This window comes from Brassica napus, chromosome C3 (assembly GCF_020379485.1).
Source record: "Brassica napus cultivar Da-Ae chromosome C3, Da-Ae, whole genome shotgun sequence".
NCBI classification, from domain to species: Eukaryota; Viridiplantae; Streptophyta; class Magnoliopsida; order Brassicales; family Brassicaceae; genus Brassica; species Brassica napus.
The window spans coordinates 59,096,944-59,112,418 of NC_063446.1; the positions used below are offsets into that span (position 1 = coordinate 59,096,944).

The window sequence follows — 15,475 nt, forward strand, 5'->3', positions numbered from 1 at the left end:
ATCTTCGCTTATATTCATAAATTCAAGTGTTACCTTGTATGCAAATAAATCATCTTACGTCGACATTCCTTATTGGTTCCATTATGTTCCAGACATGATATAATCGATTGAGATTCATTATTACCAGGACCTTTAATACTTTGTAGTTTGGCGTCCCAAGTTACATTGTTTGGTTCCTGTACCTTAGAGCCGGCCGGCCTTATCTCCATGTATGGGATGGTTTCCTTAGTAACCTCGGATTTGGATTTTGATTATCATTCTTTGCACATTTCTTTTGTTTCCGAGGATTCTTATCTTTTGGAATCTATTTGGTCTACCACGTTTCATACATTGTCTAGACTCTGTAGCAACTTGACAGTGACTTAGTCATTCTTTTTCGGGTCCGCAAATGTGTCTGGCATTTGATTAGCTAGCTTTGTAAATGTATAATCTTTGGACGTCTATTTCACATTCTTTAGTCCTAGGATCTTGTCAAGACATTGATGGTTGATTCCATTCTATTTCTTTTACCATTCTTTTACCAACTTTATTATTTTTTTCTCCTCCTGGTCTTAAAATAATCCGTGTACCTGGCCTCAAATATAATCACCCATAGTTGGCTCAAAGTACTTTATTATTGTGGGAGAATCATATCCAACATATATCCCCATCCTCCTTTTGAGGTCTCATCTTAGTTCTCTGTGGTGGGGTAATTAGTACATAGACAACACATCCAAATGTCTTATGATGGGGTATGTCTGGCTCTTGACCCGTTAATAATTGCGATAGGGGATATCTATGCTCACTAAATGGCCTGATGCGTATTAACTTAGGTGCATGTAAATTTCGTGTGGCCCAAGCTGTGAATGAGAGTTTTGACCTCATAAGTTATGGTCTATCAATCAGCTATTTGCGTTTTAAAATATTTCGGCCAAGCCGTTCTTGGTATGGACATATATCACAGAATTGTCCACACTTACCCTCATGGACATACCATAATCATTTAAACGCTTGGGACATGTATTCACCAGTATTATCTAGACATATAGTCTTTATTTATGAAAAAGGGGCTCGTAGCCGTTTTACTGGTGATGCCCTAATGAGTTTCCCTTGTGTACATGCTACACACGTGAGATTCTTTGGGATAACTCTTCTTATCTTTTAATGTGTGCCTTTTGAATATCAATTTTCGCATCATGTTTGGACCAGGATGGCTAATCCGGTCGTGCCATAAAGTGTATATTTTCGCAGGCTTTTAGCCTCTATCATACTGATCTATGCATAGTCTAGGTCAGTAGAGAATGCATGTATAGTCTTTAGGACTTATTATGGCCTTGGGCGATTTTATACATATATCTGAAGGAACTATTTATTTTCTTCGCCCATTGTTTCAATATGGAAACCATTCATTCTTATTTCTTTAAAACTCAATAGGCTGCTCTTGCTCTTAAAGTTGGGTGAATATAAGGCATCACTGATTTCTAGATGCATACCCTTAGGGAATAATATATTAGCCTAGCCATAGTATTCTTTCAGACTGGCGATACCTGCTTTAGTATTTATATTGGCGTTTTTCAGTGTACTCATATAGAAAAATCATTCATTCATTTAATCTAAGCAGACAATGTAATAAAAATAAATTTAAGGAGATAAAAATCAGAGAAAGCATACAAGCAAAGCAATCACACAAGTTTGGTATCGAAATCAGATTATCAACTTGATTCTTTTAGGCAATCATAAGTCTCATATTCCATAAGATCATCTTGATCATGTTCGAAATTATTTTCACCATCTTTATAGACCAAGTGAGTTTCATGATTCTTCCCTTTCAGACTCTCTTTGATAGATGTCACAAAAATGTTTGGGAGACCTTCATATCTTAGCCCAATGGTTCCCATTCCACATCTATGGCACACTGATTTGGTCGAGCTTTGTGGTTTAAAGGATATACCACGGCCACTGCCTTGACCATGGCTCAAATTGGGTTGATACCTACGGCCTCTGCTATAGTGATTCCCACGGCCAAATGTGTTATAGTGGCCATGGCCACGTCATTTCCACCCTCCACGGCCATGACCATGTGGTCTATCATTCTGGACGTGTTTACCTTTTTTTTTCTTCTGCGGCCTTATTGGTATCAGGTAATGGGGTTAATCCAGGAGGTCTCAATTCACTGTTTCTCATCAGTAATCCATTATTTTGCCCAGCTAGCAATAGACTCATCCACGGACTTATAGTCCTGGATTCTGGGATTCCTCCAATCAAATAGGGTCTTTGTTAATAACACCGTTCTTTGGTGATCATATCTCGATTTTTAACTCTGTCTAAAGGTCTAGAGGATTCTCTATAGTCAGATACTGATCTTTGAGACTCTTAATAAGATGATGGCTAATAATTAATATTGCCATGTATCAATCTTTCTCATTTGGTATTATCGCCTTTTGTGATTCATTCACCAAGACATTTGACTTTAGGATAAACTCAGTATCCAGTGCCCATTTCAAATAATTATCTCCTGAGAGATTTATGGCAGCAAAATCCAAGTTGATTTTCGACATCTCAAATCATATATCAATCAATTTTAGATCTCATAAAATATTTTAAATACGGCCATAAACAAGACATGATATCAAGTCAATACATTTCTAATAAGCAAACAAGCCACACGGCTAAATGTGATATAATGCAATAAGGCCACACAACCAAAGTGATATATGATGCATAATAAGTCACACAGATTTATTAAGCAAGAGTATCGACCAAACAAGCAATTTCTATATGTTTTCATGTGGCCATATGGTTATAATGCAAACCTAGCATACTGATTCTATATGTACAAGAGTGGAATTATGGAACCTCAATTTAAAACAATCAGATCATGCAAAGGTGATAATAATCAGATCATGCGTATAACATAAACATGTTGGTCAGGATGATATATGATGCAAACTGGCCACACGGCCAAGTAGATATGATGCACTCAATCTTAGCAATCAGATTCTATATGTGCAAGGGTAATATTAAAACATTCCATCAAGATTTAGCAATTAATCAATCAGTTTCAGGTATGAGATTTAGCTAGACTAACAATCAGATTCAATTAGGTTTTATCAAGACTAGCAATTTGATCAATAATCGAAAATAATCAAACGGATTCAAGCATTACACAATTTAGGGTTTCGATCCAAAAATAGGGTTTCAATTATGAAAAACCAAAACAATCAGTTTCAAGGCTGATTCTATCAATTTTATTAATCAGTTTCAAGGCTGATATTTATCAATACTAGAATATAGATTTCAAGCATGAATTTCAGTGAATCAGTTTCAAGGCTGATTGGTATTTAGCATAAACCATGTGTAAATAATTTATCTAGTATCCGAATTTATCAAACCTCAAAAACATATAATCAGATCAATCAATTTAATCGAACTTATAATCTTAAACCTCAAGACATTAGATTTTATCACGAATCTATCAATCTATCGGATTATATAAGCAAAGAAAGCTAACAACCTATCGGATTCAATCAATGTTTTAACAGGCTGGTCGGTTTAAACAATTTTAAATCAGATGAACAATTAACCAAGTAGGATGAGAAAATAAATCTATCAATTTAACGGTCAAACAATTCTAGCATCATAGCATCAGATTTAATCATATTTAAAACCTCAATGATCAAAACCGAAAACAATTTTGATTTCAAAATATTCGATTAGGGTTTTAATATGTAATTTGATAATTATAGTATAATTAATTATGATACTTATATTATTTAGGGTTTATAGATATAAGGTTAGGGTTTATCGGATTTTAACTTGTAAAAATCGATTTGGGGTTTTAATCATGTAAGAACATGATTTAGGGTTTGGGGTATCGAACTTTTAGAGCTTCGATTTACCCAATTAGGATTTTTGATCTATTACCCTATGGTTTTGATTCATAAATATTAGGGTTTTAGGGTTTCATTCTTTATCAATCAATCCATGTTCGATTATGGGTTCTTAGGTTTTGAATTACCTTTTAACCTTAAATGATTGTTGAATCGGACCACCAAAGGAGTTGAGCCGCGAGCTGGACACAAACGAGACGCGAGCTGGAATGGATCGAGTCGCTTCTATCGGGCCGCAGACGTCCTTTGTTGCTTGATCGGGAACGCCTTGATCGTCAGACGCGAGCTGGAACATATGCGGGAACAAGAGACGTGATCGGGGTTTAGGGTTCGTCAGATCGCCGGCTAGGGTTAGGGTTTTAAGGTTTTTCGATTTGGGTATTAGCGTAGGGATTTAGAGTTTCGTGCTGATAACGTGTTGTAAACTTAAGGATTTCGAATCTGTAAATTCTTGTTATTATTAATCAATCATAAGGTGCCCTTATATATGAGAGTTACAAAGAGATAAAAGGAAAGACATAAATATGGAAAATGTATAAATACAAGGAAAATGAAACTAGGGTTTCTCCTTCTCTAAGTTGTCTCTCTCTCCTACGGCCGCCTCTCTCTCTTTAGGTATTGAGCCGGTTATGGACCGGACCGGTTATGGACATCTATAATATGATTTATAACACATTTAGTTTTGCTTTAGGATTTGAGTTTTTTTCCCGAAAGGGTTAAAGGACTCGATCGATGTGGGAACCTTGTCGGTCTTCTTGATGAAAGAAAAAGCGCAAAAGTGAAGGTGTATACAATATATATATTCATTTTTGGTCAGATGCTTGTTACTAGTTACTCCAATAAAACTAATAAATTGAAATGATTTTTAAATTGTGGAGAAAATATACAAAAATAAAAGGAAGTATATTAAAATAAATGAGGAAGGTGGAGGAATTTGACAAATGGCCAGCTCTTCATGCCAGCTTTTGTCCCCATCATCCATGTGTAATATTTACTTCCTTTGTATTTTTACTAACTCTTATCGCCGCTCTTTTATTTCATTATACATTGTGTATTAATTTTTTTTGGTAAAATACATTGTGGATTAGTTGGAACACAAAATTACACACAAACGAAAATCGAGATCAAATCTTCACAACACACACTTCAACCTATCTGACTCAAACAATTAATGTAGCTTAGTAGTTATAAATTTATAATATCATCATTATTAACACAACGTAAATCATCCAATGCTTTAATTTAGTCGTAATTAACACCTTATCTATCGTTGTGAGGTGACCTGATTATGGTTGAGCTTATTAACGATTATGACATGATTCCCTAAGTCCTAATGCATCCTTTGATGGGTGAACTCTGTTCGTTATTAAAAAAAAAACAATAATCAAACATACTCGTATAAGGATTTGCGGTCATGTCGGCAACGATATTCGGAATTAAATACTTTTGATATAAATAGGTATAGTGGATCTGATCTTTGAAAAGAGTTAGGCAATGAATAATTTAGAAGGTAGAAGACGACAAAAAACACTTTTTAGAGCCAAGATATGGTATGATCTTTTTTTTTTGTCAAAAGATATGGTATGATCTCTCTCGAATCTTTCCTCTCTTTACTTTTTTTTGTTTTTGGGTGTCAACGAAGTTGCTTCGTAATGTGAACTAGGCACTCTCAGGAAGGAACTAGAGGAGATAACATCGGCGGGTGCGTCAAGTCAAACCATTTGCTGAATAAGTTTCCTTTTCTGTTTTGGTTTTTTTTTTTTTTTGTCGATTCTGTTTTGGTAAAATCACTGAATAAGTTACAAGCCATTTTTATATAAAAATGAAAAAAATGGGTTCTATTCCGTAGATAAAACGTCTAGTTTACAAATAGTATATTAGTACCAAAGTACTTGCACATCTTGTAGTCATATTGTTATCACAGTGAGATAGTCATATTGTTATCACAGTGAGACTTTTTTAGTCTTATAGTTCGGCGAGATGCTTCCCAAAGGAATCGCAATTTCTGAATATTTATTTTTCATGTTTTCTGTTATCCTCTTAAATAATTATAGATATTTTTAATAATATCTGTAGATCTCAATCAACTCACATGGATGTACTACTGAACTTTTTGAAAAGGTTCCTTGTGCACTTTTCAAACATTCCTTTTTAAATTATATAAAGTATAGATGGGACCTTTACCAATTAATTGATACCAAATCAATCATTCATTAGTGGACTGAAAACAAAGATATAATCATTCATCTACATTATTGACCTTGTATTATATCAATGCTAATTATTTTCCCTTTTTAGTTGCTATACAAAAAGTTTCCTTGTCTACATTATTATATAGTATATACTATAGCCTAGCTCGAAACTCTGCTAACTCTATCCATCGATCTCTATTCCTTTATAACCAAGTTTCAACATTTATGTTTATTGTTTCTTCTTACTCGGTGGATCTAGATGGGCGCCAACTTTAATGAATTGAGAGTATTAATTCATCGTTTGTTAGAGTTTGAATGGGGACCATCTTCTGACATGTTTCTTGCTTTTTTCAATCCTATCCGTTCTAGCTCCGTAGATCTCAGTGTATATATTAATACGCATAGTTCAATTTTCTTTTATTATTTCCTTGGGCTTTTTACAAATGGAAAAACACAATGGCGGTTCTTAATCGAGTATTATCACTCATGGGCCAAGATGGGTCTAACTTTTAAAGTATCGATTGATTTAGCCCATATGTTTTGTGAGACCACACCACGAAGCCCGCTCGATTTCAGCCAGAGTCCAAAACACACAATTATTTAACGAAGAGGGGGCAATATAGGGATTTCACAATACCAACGTGGGACTAGGCTGAGGATCAAATAATTACAGCTCTCCTCCTCTCCTCTCATCTCTGACAATCATCGTCATCATACATTTTCGATTTCTCGTTTGGGTTAATAGAGATAACAAGTTCATCGACGACGACGAACGAGTATCATCGATGGCGGAAAACGGCGGCGGCGGTGGATGTTGTCCGCCGATGGATCTGATGCGTTCTGAGCCGATGCAGCTCGTCCAGCTCATCGTTCCCATGGAATCTGCTCATCTCACCGTCTCTTACCTTGGAGATCTCGGCCTCGTCCAATTCAAAGACGTGCGTGATCCTTCTTAATCGTCCATTGCAATCCAATCTCTGACGAACGATTTTATCGTTGTTCATCATTTTGACTTTTGACGTTTGGTTTGTTTTTCTTTTGGATCTTAAGAGATGATGAGATTTAGATCTTTCGTCAATGCTTTTTTTTTTTGGCGTTTGTTGTGAATCAGAATAACTCTCTTCTTATTAAACCAGTTTTTTTTATAATGTTGATTTCAGCTTAATTCAGAGAAGAGTCCGTTTCAACGTACTTACGCAGCTCAGGTAAATAAATTCATGTTTATGTGATTGATTGTGTAGGAAGGAATGTAATACGATCTAAGAATGTATATCATTGTGATAATTCTTCTCTTGGCTTTGACGGATTAAAAAAGATCAAAAGATGTGGAGAGATGGCGAGGAAGATTCGTTTCTTCAAGGATCAAATGTCAAAAGCTGGAGTTTTACCCAAGGAGATGCTTGGGAAAGAAAATGACATTGACTTGGATGATGTTGAGGTAAAATGAAGATACCTGCTTGGCTGCTCTTCATTTTCTATGTTTTCGGTTAATTTACTTTTTTTTTTTTTTAATCTTCTTCTTGGCTTGTCAGGTAAAGCTTGGAGAGCTAGAAGCTGAACTTGTTGAAATCAATGCTAACAATGACAAGTTGCAGCGATCCTATAATGAACTTATGGAGTACAAGTTGGTTCTTGAGAAGGTATATGTTTTTCTATTTTCTTGATTCAGGGCTTTGAAGATGTTAGGTTGTATTAGGCAAAGGAGTAGCATGTTTTTGATTTATTTAAATTGTAGTTATCGGTTTTTAAATCTTTATTTTCCATAAGCTGAACCTAGGATACTAAGGTTTTCATGGTGATAAGTAGGATTCTCATGTTACTATGGTTGAATCCCTGGATGGGCATCTACTATCTATGCCAAATTAATCTGAATGTGATCTTTTCAGGCTGGTGAGTTCTTTTCTTCTGCTCATAGAAGTGCCACGGCTCAACAGAGAGAAACAGAATCACCACGAGCGTCTGAAGATCTGCTGGAGTCTCCTTTATTGCAGGAAGTACGACAGATGCAGCTATTCTCCTAATCAAAGTTTTTTCGCATTTTCTTATTTAGTCACCAACAGTTAAGATAATTCCTTTTAAACAGGAGAAGTCCATTGATGCGTCTAAGCAAGTAAAGCTTGGATTTCTCACCGGATTAGTGCCTCGTGAAAAGTCGATGGTGTTTGAGAGGATTCTATTCCGTGCTACTAGGGGAAACGTCTATGTTCGGCAGACTGTCGTTGAGGAGACGGTCATTGACCCCAACTCTGGAGAGAAGGTTAGATGCTTCTGCTTTTCTTTTAAATTTTCTCAGACATAGGAAGGAGTTCAGTTGTTCTTTCCTTTTGCAATATTTTTTTTGTATCATCATATGTACATGCTAGATATTTGAAAAATAGAAGTACCTATGTGGTTTATCTTTTTGATCTACAGAGCCAAGAGTTCATTCAACATTTGAAATGCTGATGATGCATTATAAAACAAATTTAATTTTCTCTGTGTCAATTCGAAATTGACTTTCTTAACTTCAAAAAAATGGCAGGCTGAGAAAAATGTTTTTGTTGTCTTCTATTCCGGGGAAAGAGCAAAAAGCAAAATCCTTAAGATATGTGAAGCTTTTGGGGCCAATCGTTATCCCTTCAGCGAGGATCTTAGAAAACAAGCTCAAATGATAACTGAGGTATGTATTATCTTTCTTGTTAATGCTCCTGCTGATAGGTGTGGACCGTGTGTGGGGGTAAATATTCATATATATACATTTGGTGATAAACCTTTTACTTCCCTGTATTGTTTGTTCTTTCTTTGTGCATGGCTTTCTTGGACATGAGTTATAGATAGCAAAAGTTCGGGTATATGTTGACACTCAGATGTCCAACAGAAACTAGTGCATGAGAACATGATATTTTGATGTATTGAAATTGTGTGGATGCTAGTTTTAAAGTCGGTAGCATCCATGTGATGATGTATCGTAGGCTAGCAATTTCATCATGACATTGTATAATGATGATACCGTAAACCAAGAAACTGTCTAACCATGTTTAATTCATTCACAACGTTTCAGGTTTCAGGTCGATTAACTGAGCTTAAAACCACCATAGATGCTGGGTTAGGTCACCGTAACATTTTGTTGCAGACCATTGGAGACAAATTTGAGCTATGGAGCCTCAAGGTATTATCCTGTGCAGATCAATGCTAAGCGGTCTCTGTTGAGTGTTGACAAATCTGTTCTAATCCATGCAAGTTGACGTCAACTTTATAATTACCAATTGCAGGTTCGCAAGGAGAAAGCTATCTATCATACTTTGAACATGCTTAGTCTTGATGTGACTAAGAAGTGCCTTGTGGCCGAGGGCTGGAGTCCTGTCTTTGCATCAAAAGAAGTGAGTTATTCGTTTTGTTGCACTCTGAATTGCATTTTAGAACATTATATTGCGTGAAAGTGAGTTACTGGTTTTGATAATTTCGGAATACTTAGTAGAATAAGGTTTGTTTATGCAGATTCAAGAAGCTTTAGAGCGTGCTGCAGTTGACTCCAATTCGCAAGTTGGATCAATATTCCAGATTCTGAGGACCAAAGAGTTGCCACCGACTTATTTCCGCACAAACAAATTTACTTCTGCAATCCAGGAAATTGTTGATGCATATGGGTAATTGTCTTTCACTCTTTCTCTGACTCATAGGAAGTAGCTTTTGGTTATTATAAGAAAATGTGCTGTGGACTGCATTTAGTCTTGTTATAGTTTACTCTGATCAATCCTCTATGATCACCACTCTGCAGTGTTGCCAAGTATCAGGAAGCTAATCCGGGTGTATTCACAATCGTCACCTTCCCCTTCCTTTTCGCTGTTATGTTTGGTGATTGGGGGCATGGAATATGCTTGCTACTTGCAACCATGTACTTGATAGTGAGAGAAAAGAAACTTGCCAGCCAGGTGATACCCCAATTAATGATGCCTACGTTTGACTTGAGAGCACGAGATTGAATTCTTGCAAGTTTTAGATGCTAACTTTTCAATCTTGCTTTCTGACAACAGAAACTTGGGGATATTATGGAAATGGCTTTTGGCGGTCGTTATGTCATTATGATGATGTCACTCTTCTCAATATACACTGGTTTAATCTACAACGAGTTCTTCTCTATTCCATACCCGTTGTTTGCTCCCTCAGCCTATGATTGCCGTGATGCATCATGCAGGTATTCATATTAGTTCTAAAAGTTCCCATTTATATGAATACAAACGAATATTAGTAGCCTGAAAATACGTTGCGGTTCTGAACCTTTTTTTTCCTTTCTTTTATGGTCTACGTTCAGCGAGGCTACAACAATTGGTTTGATAAAGGTCAGGGACACTTATCCCTTTGGTCTAGATCCTGTGTGGCATGGTACCCGCAGCGAGCTGCCGTTCCTGAACTCGCTGAAGATGAAGATGTCAATCCTTCTTGGAGTTTCTCAGATGAACCTTGGGATCATAATGAGCTACTTCAATGCAAGATTCTTCAAATCGAGTGTGAATGTTTGGTATGTTTGGTTGATTTTTTTTTTGCAACATAGCAGGCTCTATTTTCAGTTCCATCAGTTATCATCACGACGTCTAATTTTGGGGAGGGGCTTGCAGGTTCCAGTTCATTCCCCAGATGATATTTTTGAACAGTTTGTTTGGGTATCTATCGGTCCTCATCATCATAAAGTGGTGCACTGGTTCTCAAGCAGATTTGTATCATGTTATGATATACATGTTCCTGAGCCCAACCGATGAGTTAGGAGAGAATCAACTTTTCCCTCACCAGAAAACGGTGCAGGTCAGGACCTCTGCCTAGTAATTACTGTTACGAGATCTAATAAGAAAAGCATTACTTTTCTCGTTTCACTCATCATTCTTCTTTCACATTTTCAGCTTGTGCTTCTCTTTCTGGCTCTTGTCTCTGTTCCCTGTATGTTGCTTCCCAAGCCGTTCATCTTGAAGAAACAACATGAAGCTGTTAGATTCTCTCCTTTTTCCCTTTTAGTTTCTACATAAAGGTCTTGTTTTTCTTTTGCCTTTGCTGCTCGTGCTAAATGGTTTCCATATCCAGAGGCATCAAGGTCAGTCATACGCACCTCTTGAGGAGACTGATGAGAGTCTTCATGTAGAGACAAGCGGAGGATCACATGGGCAAGAGGAGTTTGAATTCAGCGAGATATTTGTGCATCAGCTGATTCACACCATAGAGTTTGTGCTTGGAGCTGTTTCCAACACCGCTTCTTACCTGCGTCTATGGGCACTCAGGTATCCATCTCATCATCGAGTAGTAAGTAAGCTATATATATATATATATACTACTCATGGCTTAATAATATCATCATCCTTTGTGTGTGTGTTTCAGTCTTGCACACTCAGAGCTATCGTCAGTCTTCTATGAGAAGGTCCTCCTTCTCGCTTGGGGGTATGCGCATCCTCCTCTAACTATCTTTCTTTAGTCTAATTAATAGTAGCAAATCAAATAATCGATCTTTGTTTTGGCACTTAAAACAAAAACAGATACAACAATTGGTTGATTTTGATCGTTGGGATCATCGTCTTCGTATTCGCCACTGTGGGAGTGCTGCTGGTGATGGAGACATTGAGTGCATTCCTTCACGCACTGCGTCTCCACTGGGTTGAGTTCCAGAACAAATTCTACGAAGGAGATGGTTATAAGTTCGCTCCTTTCTCTTTCATTCTCACCGCAAGCGAAGACGAGTGAGTGATATGGATGGATCATTCTTCCATTCCCCTCCCATTCTCTCGCAAATTTGCATATATAAAAACAAAGGTTATTTATTTATTTTTGCGATTATGTTTTTTCCCTTCTCTCCACGTTCAGGGTGGAATTAAATAATTTGATTTATATGCCTGTGTGGAGATGAGATTTTTTACACAAAAGTGGGGGAGGGGATAATGGGATTTGTAACCCATTTGTTGTTGTGTTGTTTGGTATTAAATAAGTGAGGATTTGTTTCCCCTTACTAATACAGTTCATCTACTGAAAATTGTTTGTCAATAAAGAATCAACCTACGTTGCATGGAAGCGTGCCTGAAGTTGTGGTTCCTGGTTCCGAAGCGGAAACAGATTCGGAAGCGCTCGGAAGCGTGGTGGAATCGCGAATCCGGAAATATAGATTTTGGAAGCGTAATGGAATCAGTGATTCCTATTTGGAAGAGTTAAAATTTGAAATCGGAATCGTAACTTAAAAAAAAATAGAAAAAATATATGTTTTATGTTTTATTTCCTTGATGAAAACCCTAATTAAAAAGTGGCAAGACTAAGTTAATGAAATGTCATTCCTTGTCGCTGCTTTCTTCTTCTTCATACTGGAGCCAGAGAACTAACAAGGTAATTTTCTCAGATGTGTTCTTCGTGTTTATCAGAAAACAAAAACAAAACTATTGATAAGTGATAACATGATTTTACGACATATGCTTTTCTAATGTGTTGGAGTGATGATGAAATTTTGTCTTTTATAGAAACATAAACCTCTTTTTATATATAGTTTGATGATTGAATGGTTTGTAATGGTTGGAAGTAAAATTGAACTTGGATTCTGCAACTAAAGTTAAAGTTTTATGTTAATAACTTAATATCAAATTGTGCTTTGACCGCAGAGAACGTTTTGTTCCTGCGACATAATGTACGGTAATGTCTTCATCATCACAATTTTTTTAAAGTTAATTGCCTTTTTTATATTTAGATCATTGCTGTGTGAAGTATCCGCATACATAAAAGACAAGACTTTATGAAGGTAGTATATTTAATTTGTTGGTTAAATTTTAACAATTGTTTCAGGAATATGAATCCATCCGATGATGCTGCTGTGGATGATAAAGCACTTTTATGGATTTATGTGAACAAGATTGAAAAGATAGCAGGAAGAGGGTCATGGAGGTTTGAATGCAAATTCTGCAGTAATACATATGTTGGGTCTTATACTAGAGTTCTGACTCATCTTCTGCAAGAAGGAGTTAAGGGAATCAAAGGATGCTTTGTGGGTTTTGGACATTTTTAAATTTTCAGATTTATTTATATGTGGGTTTTTATTTTATATATATATATATATATATATATATATATATATATATATATATATGTATATATATACGCTTCCAACACGGATCCGCTTCCTATTTTTTTTTAAAAACTCGTTTCTACGCTTCCATACGCTTCCGCTTCCGCGTTTCCGCTTCCGTTTCCATGTAACGTAGGAATCAACTACTCGATTTTGGTTGTTTGATGCATGATTATTATTTATTAGTATTTCTCGTCTGTGCATATTTTAAGAAAATAATAAGGTGCCATTCCTCTCTCCTTGACCGCCTTTGAACAATGGAAAGAGGGTGGACATACATACTTCATTGCATCATATTCATTCAAAAACTTTTTGGCGGTTGAATATATCAGATGATAGCAGTCGTTACAAAATTTCCAACGAGCTAATGATCTGGGCCACGTTGACCGCCGGAAGGCCACTATTGGACCAGTCAGCATGTCAAAAACAGTGTTTGAACAGACCTACAAGCCCTTCATTTTTTTTCGCTAAAATTTATTCATTTTTCCAAAGATTCAATCGTTTCAAAACGCTATAATCTTCCTCTTGTAATCTCGAGGTAGAGTTTTATTTATAAAGGTCTTGCAACTCCACAACTAATTTAAAACATCTTTGGAAAGGAGAAATGCAGTTCAAAACTTGTCAAGTTTTTTTACAATCCATTTCGGAACAAAGAAACAAAAACATCCGTCTCACATCTCTTCAAACACATGCCAATCTCCACACCACCAATCTCATCCCTCCTCTCCGACATAGTGAAGAGAATGTTTCTAGTGAGGCTTATATTCTCAGTATTAACGGGTCTTCCCCACCCAAAATCTGACCCGTATATCCCAAACCTGTTAGACCCAGCGACGATTACCTTCGGTGTACCTGGTTCCGCCCATTTTAATCCTTCCTCATACATCTCCCATAATGACTCCTCAGCACCTCGCGAACTCAAACCTCTTATCGAATCACCGAGAATCTCGACCCCATTGACAAACCCATCTTTCCCAGAAAACGTCGTCGCTTTGTATCGATAGAAATTGATAGGCAACACACAGTTCCCAAAGTAGTTCACGGGAACAGGCGGGTGTAACCGTTGTCTGAAATCAGCAACGTACATGAACGGAACCAGTCGATCTTCTTCCTCCTCGCCTCCACGTGCCTTCACCACACAGGCCAATACATAAGCGTAAGTGACTACGAAAGTCGACAAGTGTGGGAGATCGGGGCGAGTCGACTCCCTTCGCACCCGTTCTCTAAGCTTCTCCACGTCCTCATGACTCAGCTCGAGCGTGAGCTTGACGAGATCGTCAGTCTCTTCGGCGGCGGGATGAAGACTTACGGACCTTGCTACGCTTGCTTTGTCTCGCGAGATCTTAGCTTCGAGTTCGGCTGGAACGTTGACGACCGTACGATCTAAAACCATGGGTAGATCAAAATCTCGTGGTGCTGCCCCGTGTTTACATATGTGAGCCCACGACTTGAGAAACTTAACCACGGTTTTGCCGTCAGCGACAGCGTGGTGCAGCGAGAGTCCCATGCAGAAGCCTTGGCTCGGGAACAGTGTAATTTGCAGCGTCATGACAGGGGATGAGTAAGAAGAAACCGGCAGCTCGGGGACAAGAGCGCGTAGCTCCTTCCGGGGACGGATCCCTTTGGTGGAGTTCTGAGAGAAATCGGCGTCGGTCTCGGCCACTGTGAGGGAAACGGCGTCATGCGGCGAGATGAGGATGTGGGGTTTAGGAGCTTGTGGGTCCCAGTTAAGATGACCGGAGAGAGGGAGAAAGTGTGCGAGGACGAGGGAAAGGGACCGCTCGAGCTTGGGGAGGATAGCGGAGTGGAAGGAATCGCAAGATGATGATGACTCGGTGAGTTTGTAAAAGATGACTCGGTTTGTAGGAACGAGATGCAGCCAGAGTAGATCGAAGAATGTTAGTGGGAGGATGACCGGGGAGAGGGAGGGGGTTGCAGGACGAACCGGGGAGATTTTGATCACGTTTAAAGCCATCATGCAGGTAGGTACGTAGTTGTTAGTATTAATATTTTCATATATATCCCATGAGATTGGGGTTTGTGTGTGTATTCACCATTCAATCTGATTTCGTATCTTATCAACCAAGTCACTCTTTATTAAGGGAAGCAATGCATCCACCACCACCACGTTTAAAACGGCTTTTGGTAGGGTCAACACTGTCGTTTTATGCATAGGATTCTCTTTATATCACTATTAGGATTCAAGGGTTCTTTCCAGATTTAATCTTAGAGCATCTCCAATGGTACCCACCATTGGAGTCTTTAGCCATATTTTAATATTTTTTTTTCTTTTCTGAATAGTTAAGGACTTTGATCCTAATTATATGTCCAATGGTGTTACTACTATGAAG

The 15,475-nt window shown here is 37.6% G+C and overlaps 2 protein-coding genes across 2 annotated transcripts; one reads left to right on the forward strand and one right to left on the reverse strand.

The window, feature by feature from the left end:
- The first annotated feature begins 6,703 nt into the window (after positions 1 to 6,703).
- Positions 6,704 to 12,026, forward strand: LOC106405736 (V-type proton ATPase subunit a3). Its single transcript, XM_013846273.3, has 18 exons — positions 6,704 to 6,999; positions 7,222 to 7,266; positions 7,377 to 7,499; positions 7,594 to 7,701; positions 7,948 to 8,055; positions 8,145 to 8,318; positions 8,583 to 8,720; positions 9,102 to 9,209; positions 9,313 to 9,420; positions 9,539 to 9,687; positions 9,819 to 9,972; positions 10,075 to 10,235; positions 10,353 to 10,559; positions 10,657 to 10,840; positions 10,936 to 11,019; positions 11,114 to 11,307; positions 11,405 to 11,464; positions 11,560 to 12,026. Exons 1-18 carry the CDS (start codon positions 6,847 to 6,849, stop codon positions 11,762 to 11,764), a joined length of 2,463 nt encoding a protein of 820 aa, XP_013701727.1. The 5' UTR covers positions 6,704 to 6,846; the 3' UTR covers positions 11,765 to 12,026.
- LOC106405738 (BAHD acyltransferase At3g29680-like) lies at positions 11,846 to 15,434 on the reverse strand. The gene is made up of 2 exons (XM_048750325.1): positions 13,269 to 15,434; positions 11,846 to 12,073 (listed from the first exon to the last, which is right to left on the reverse strand). Exon 1 carries the CDS (start codon positions 15,100 to 15,102, stop codon positions 13,756 to 13,758), a length of 1,347 nt encoding a protein of 448 aa, XP_048606282.1. The 5' UTR covers positions 15,103 to 15,434; the 3' UTR covers positions 11,846 to 12,073; positions 13,269 to 13,755.
- Positions 15,435 to 15,475: the final 41 nt, after the last annotated feature.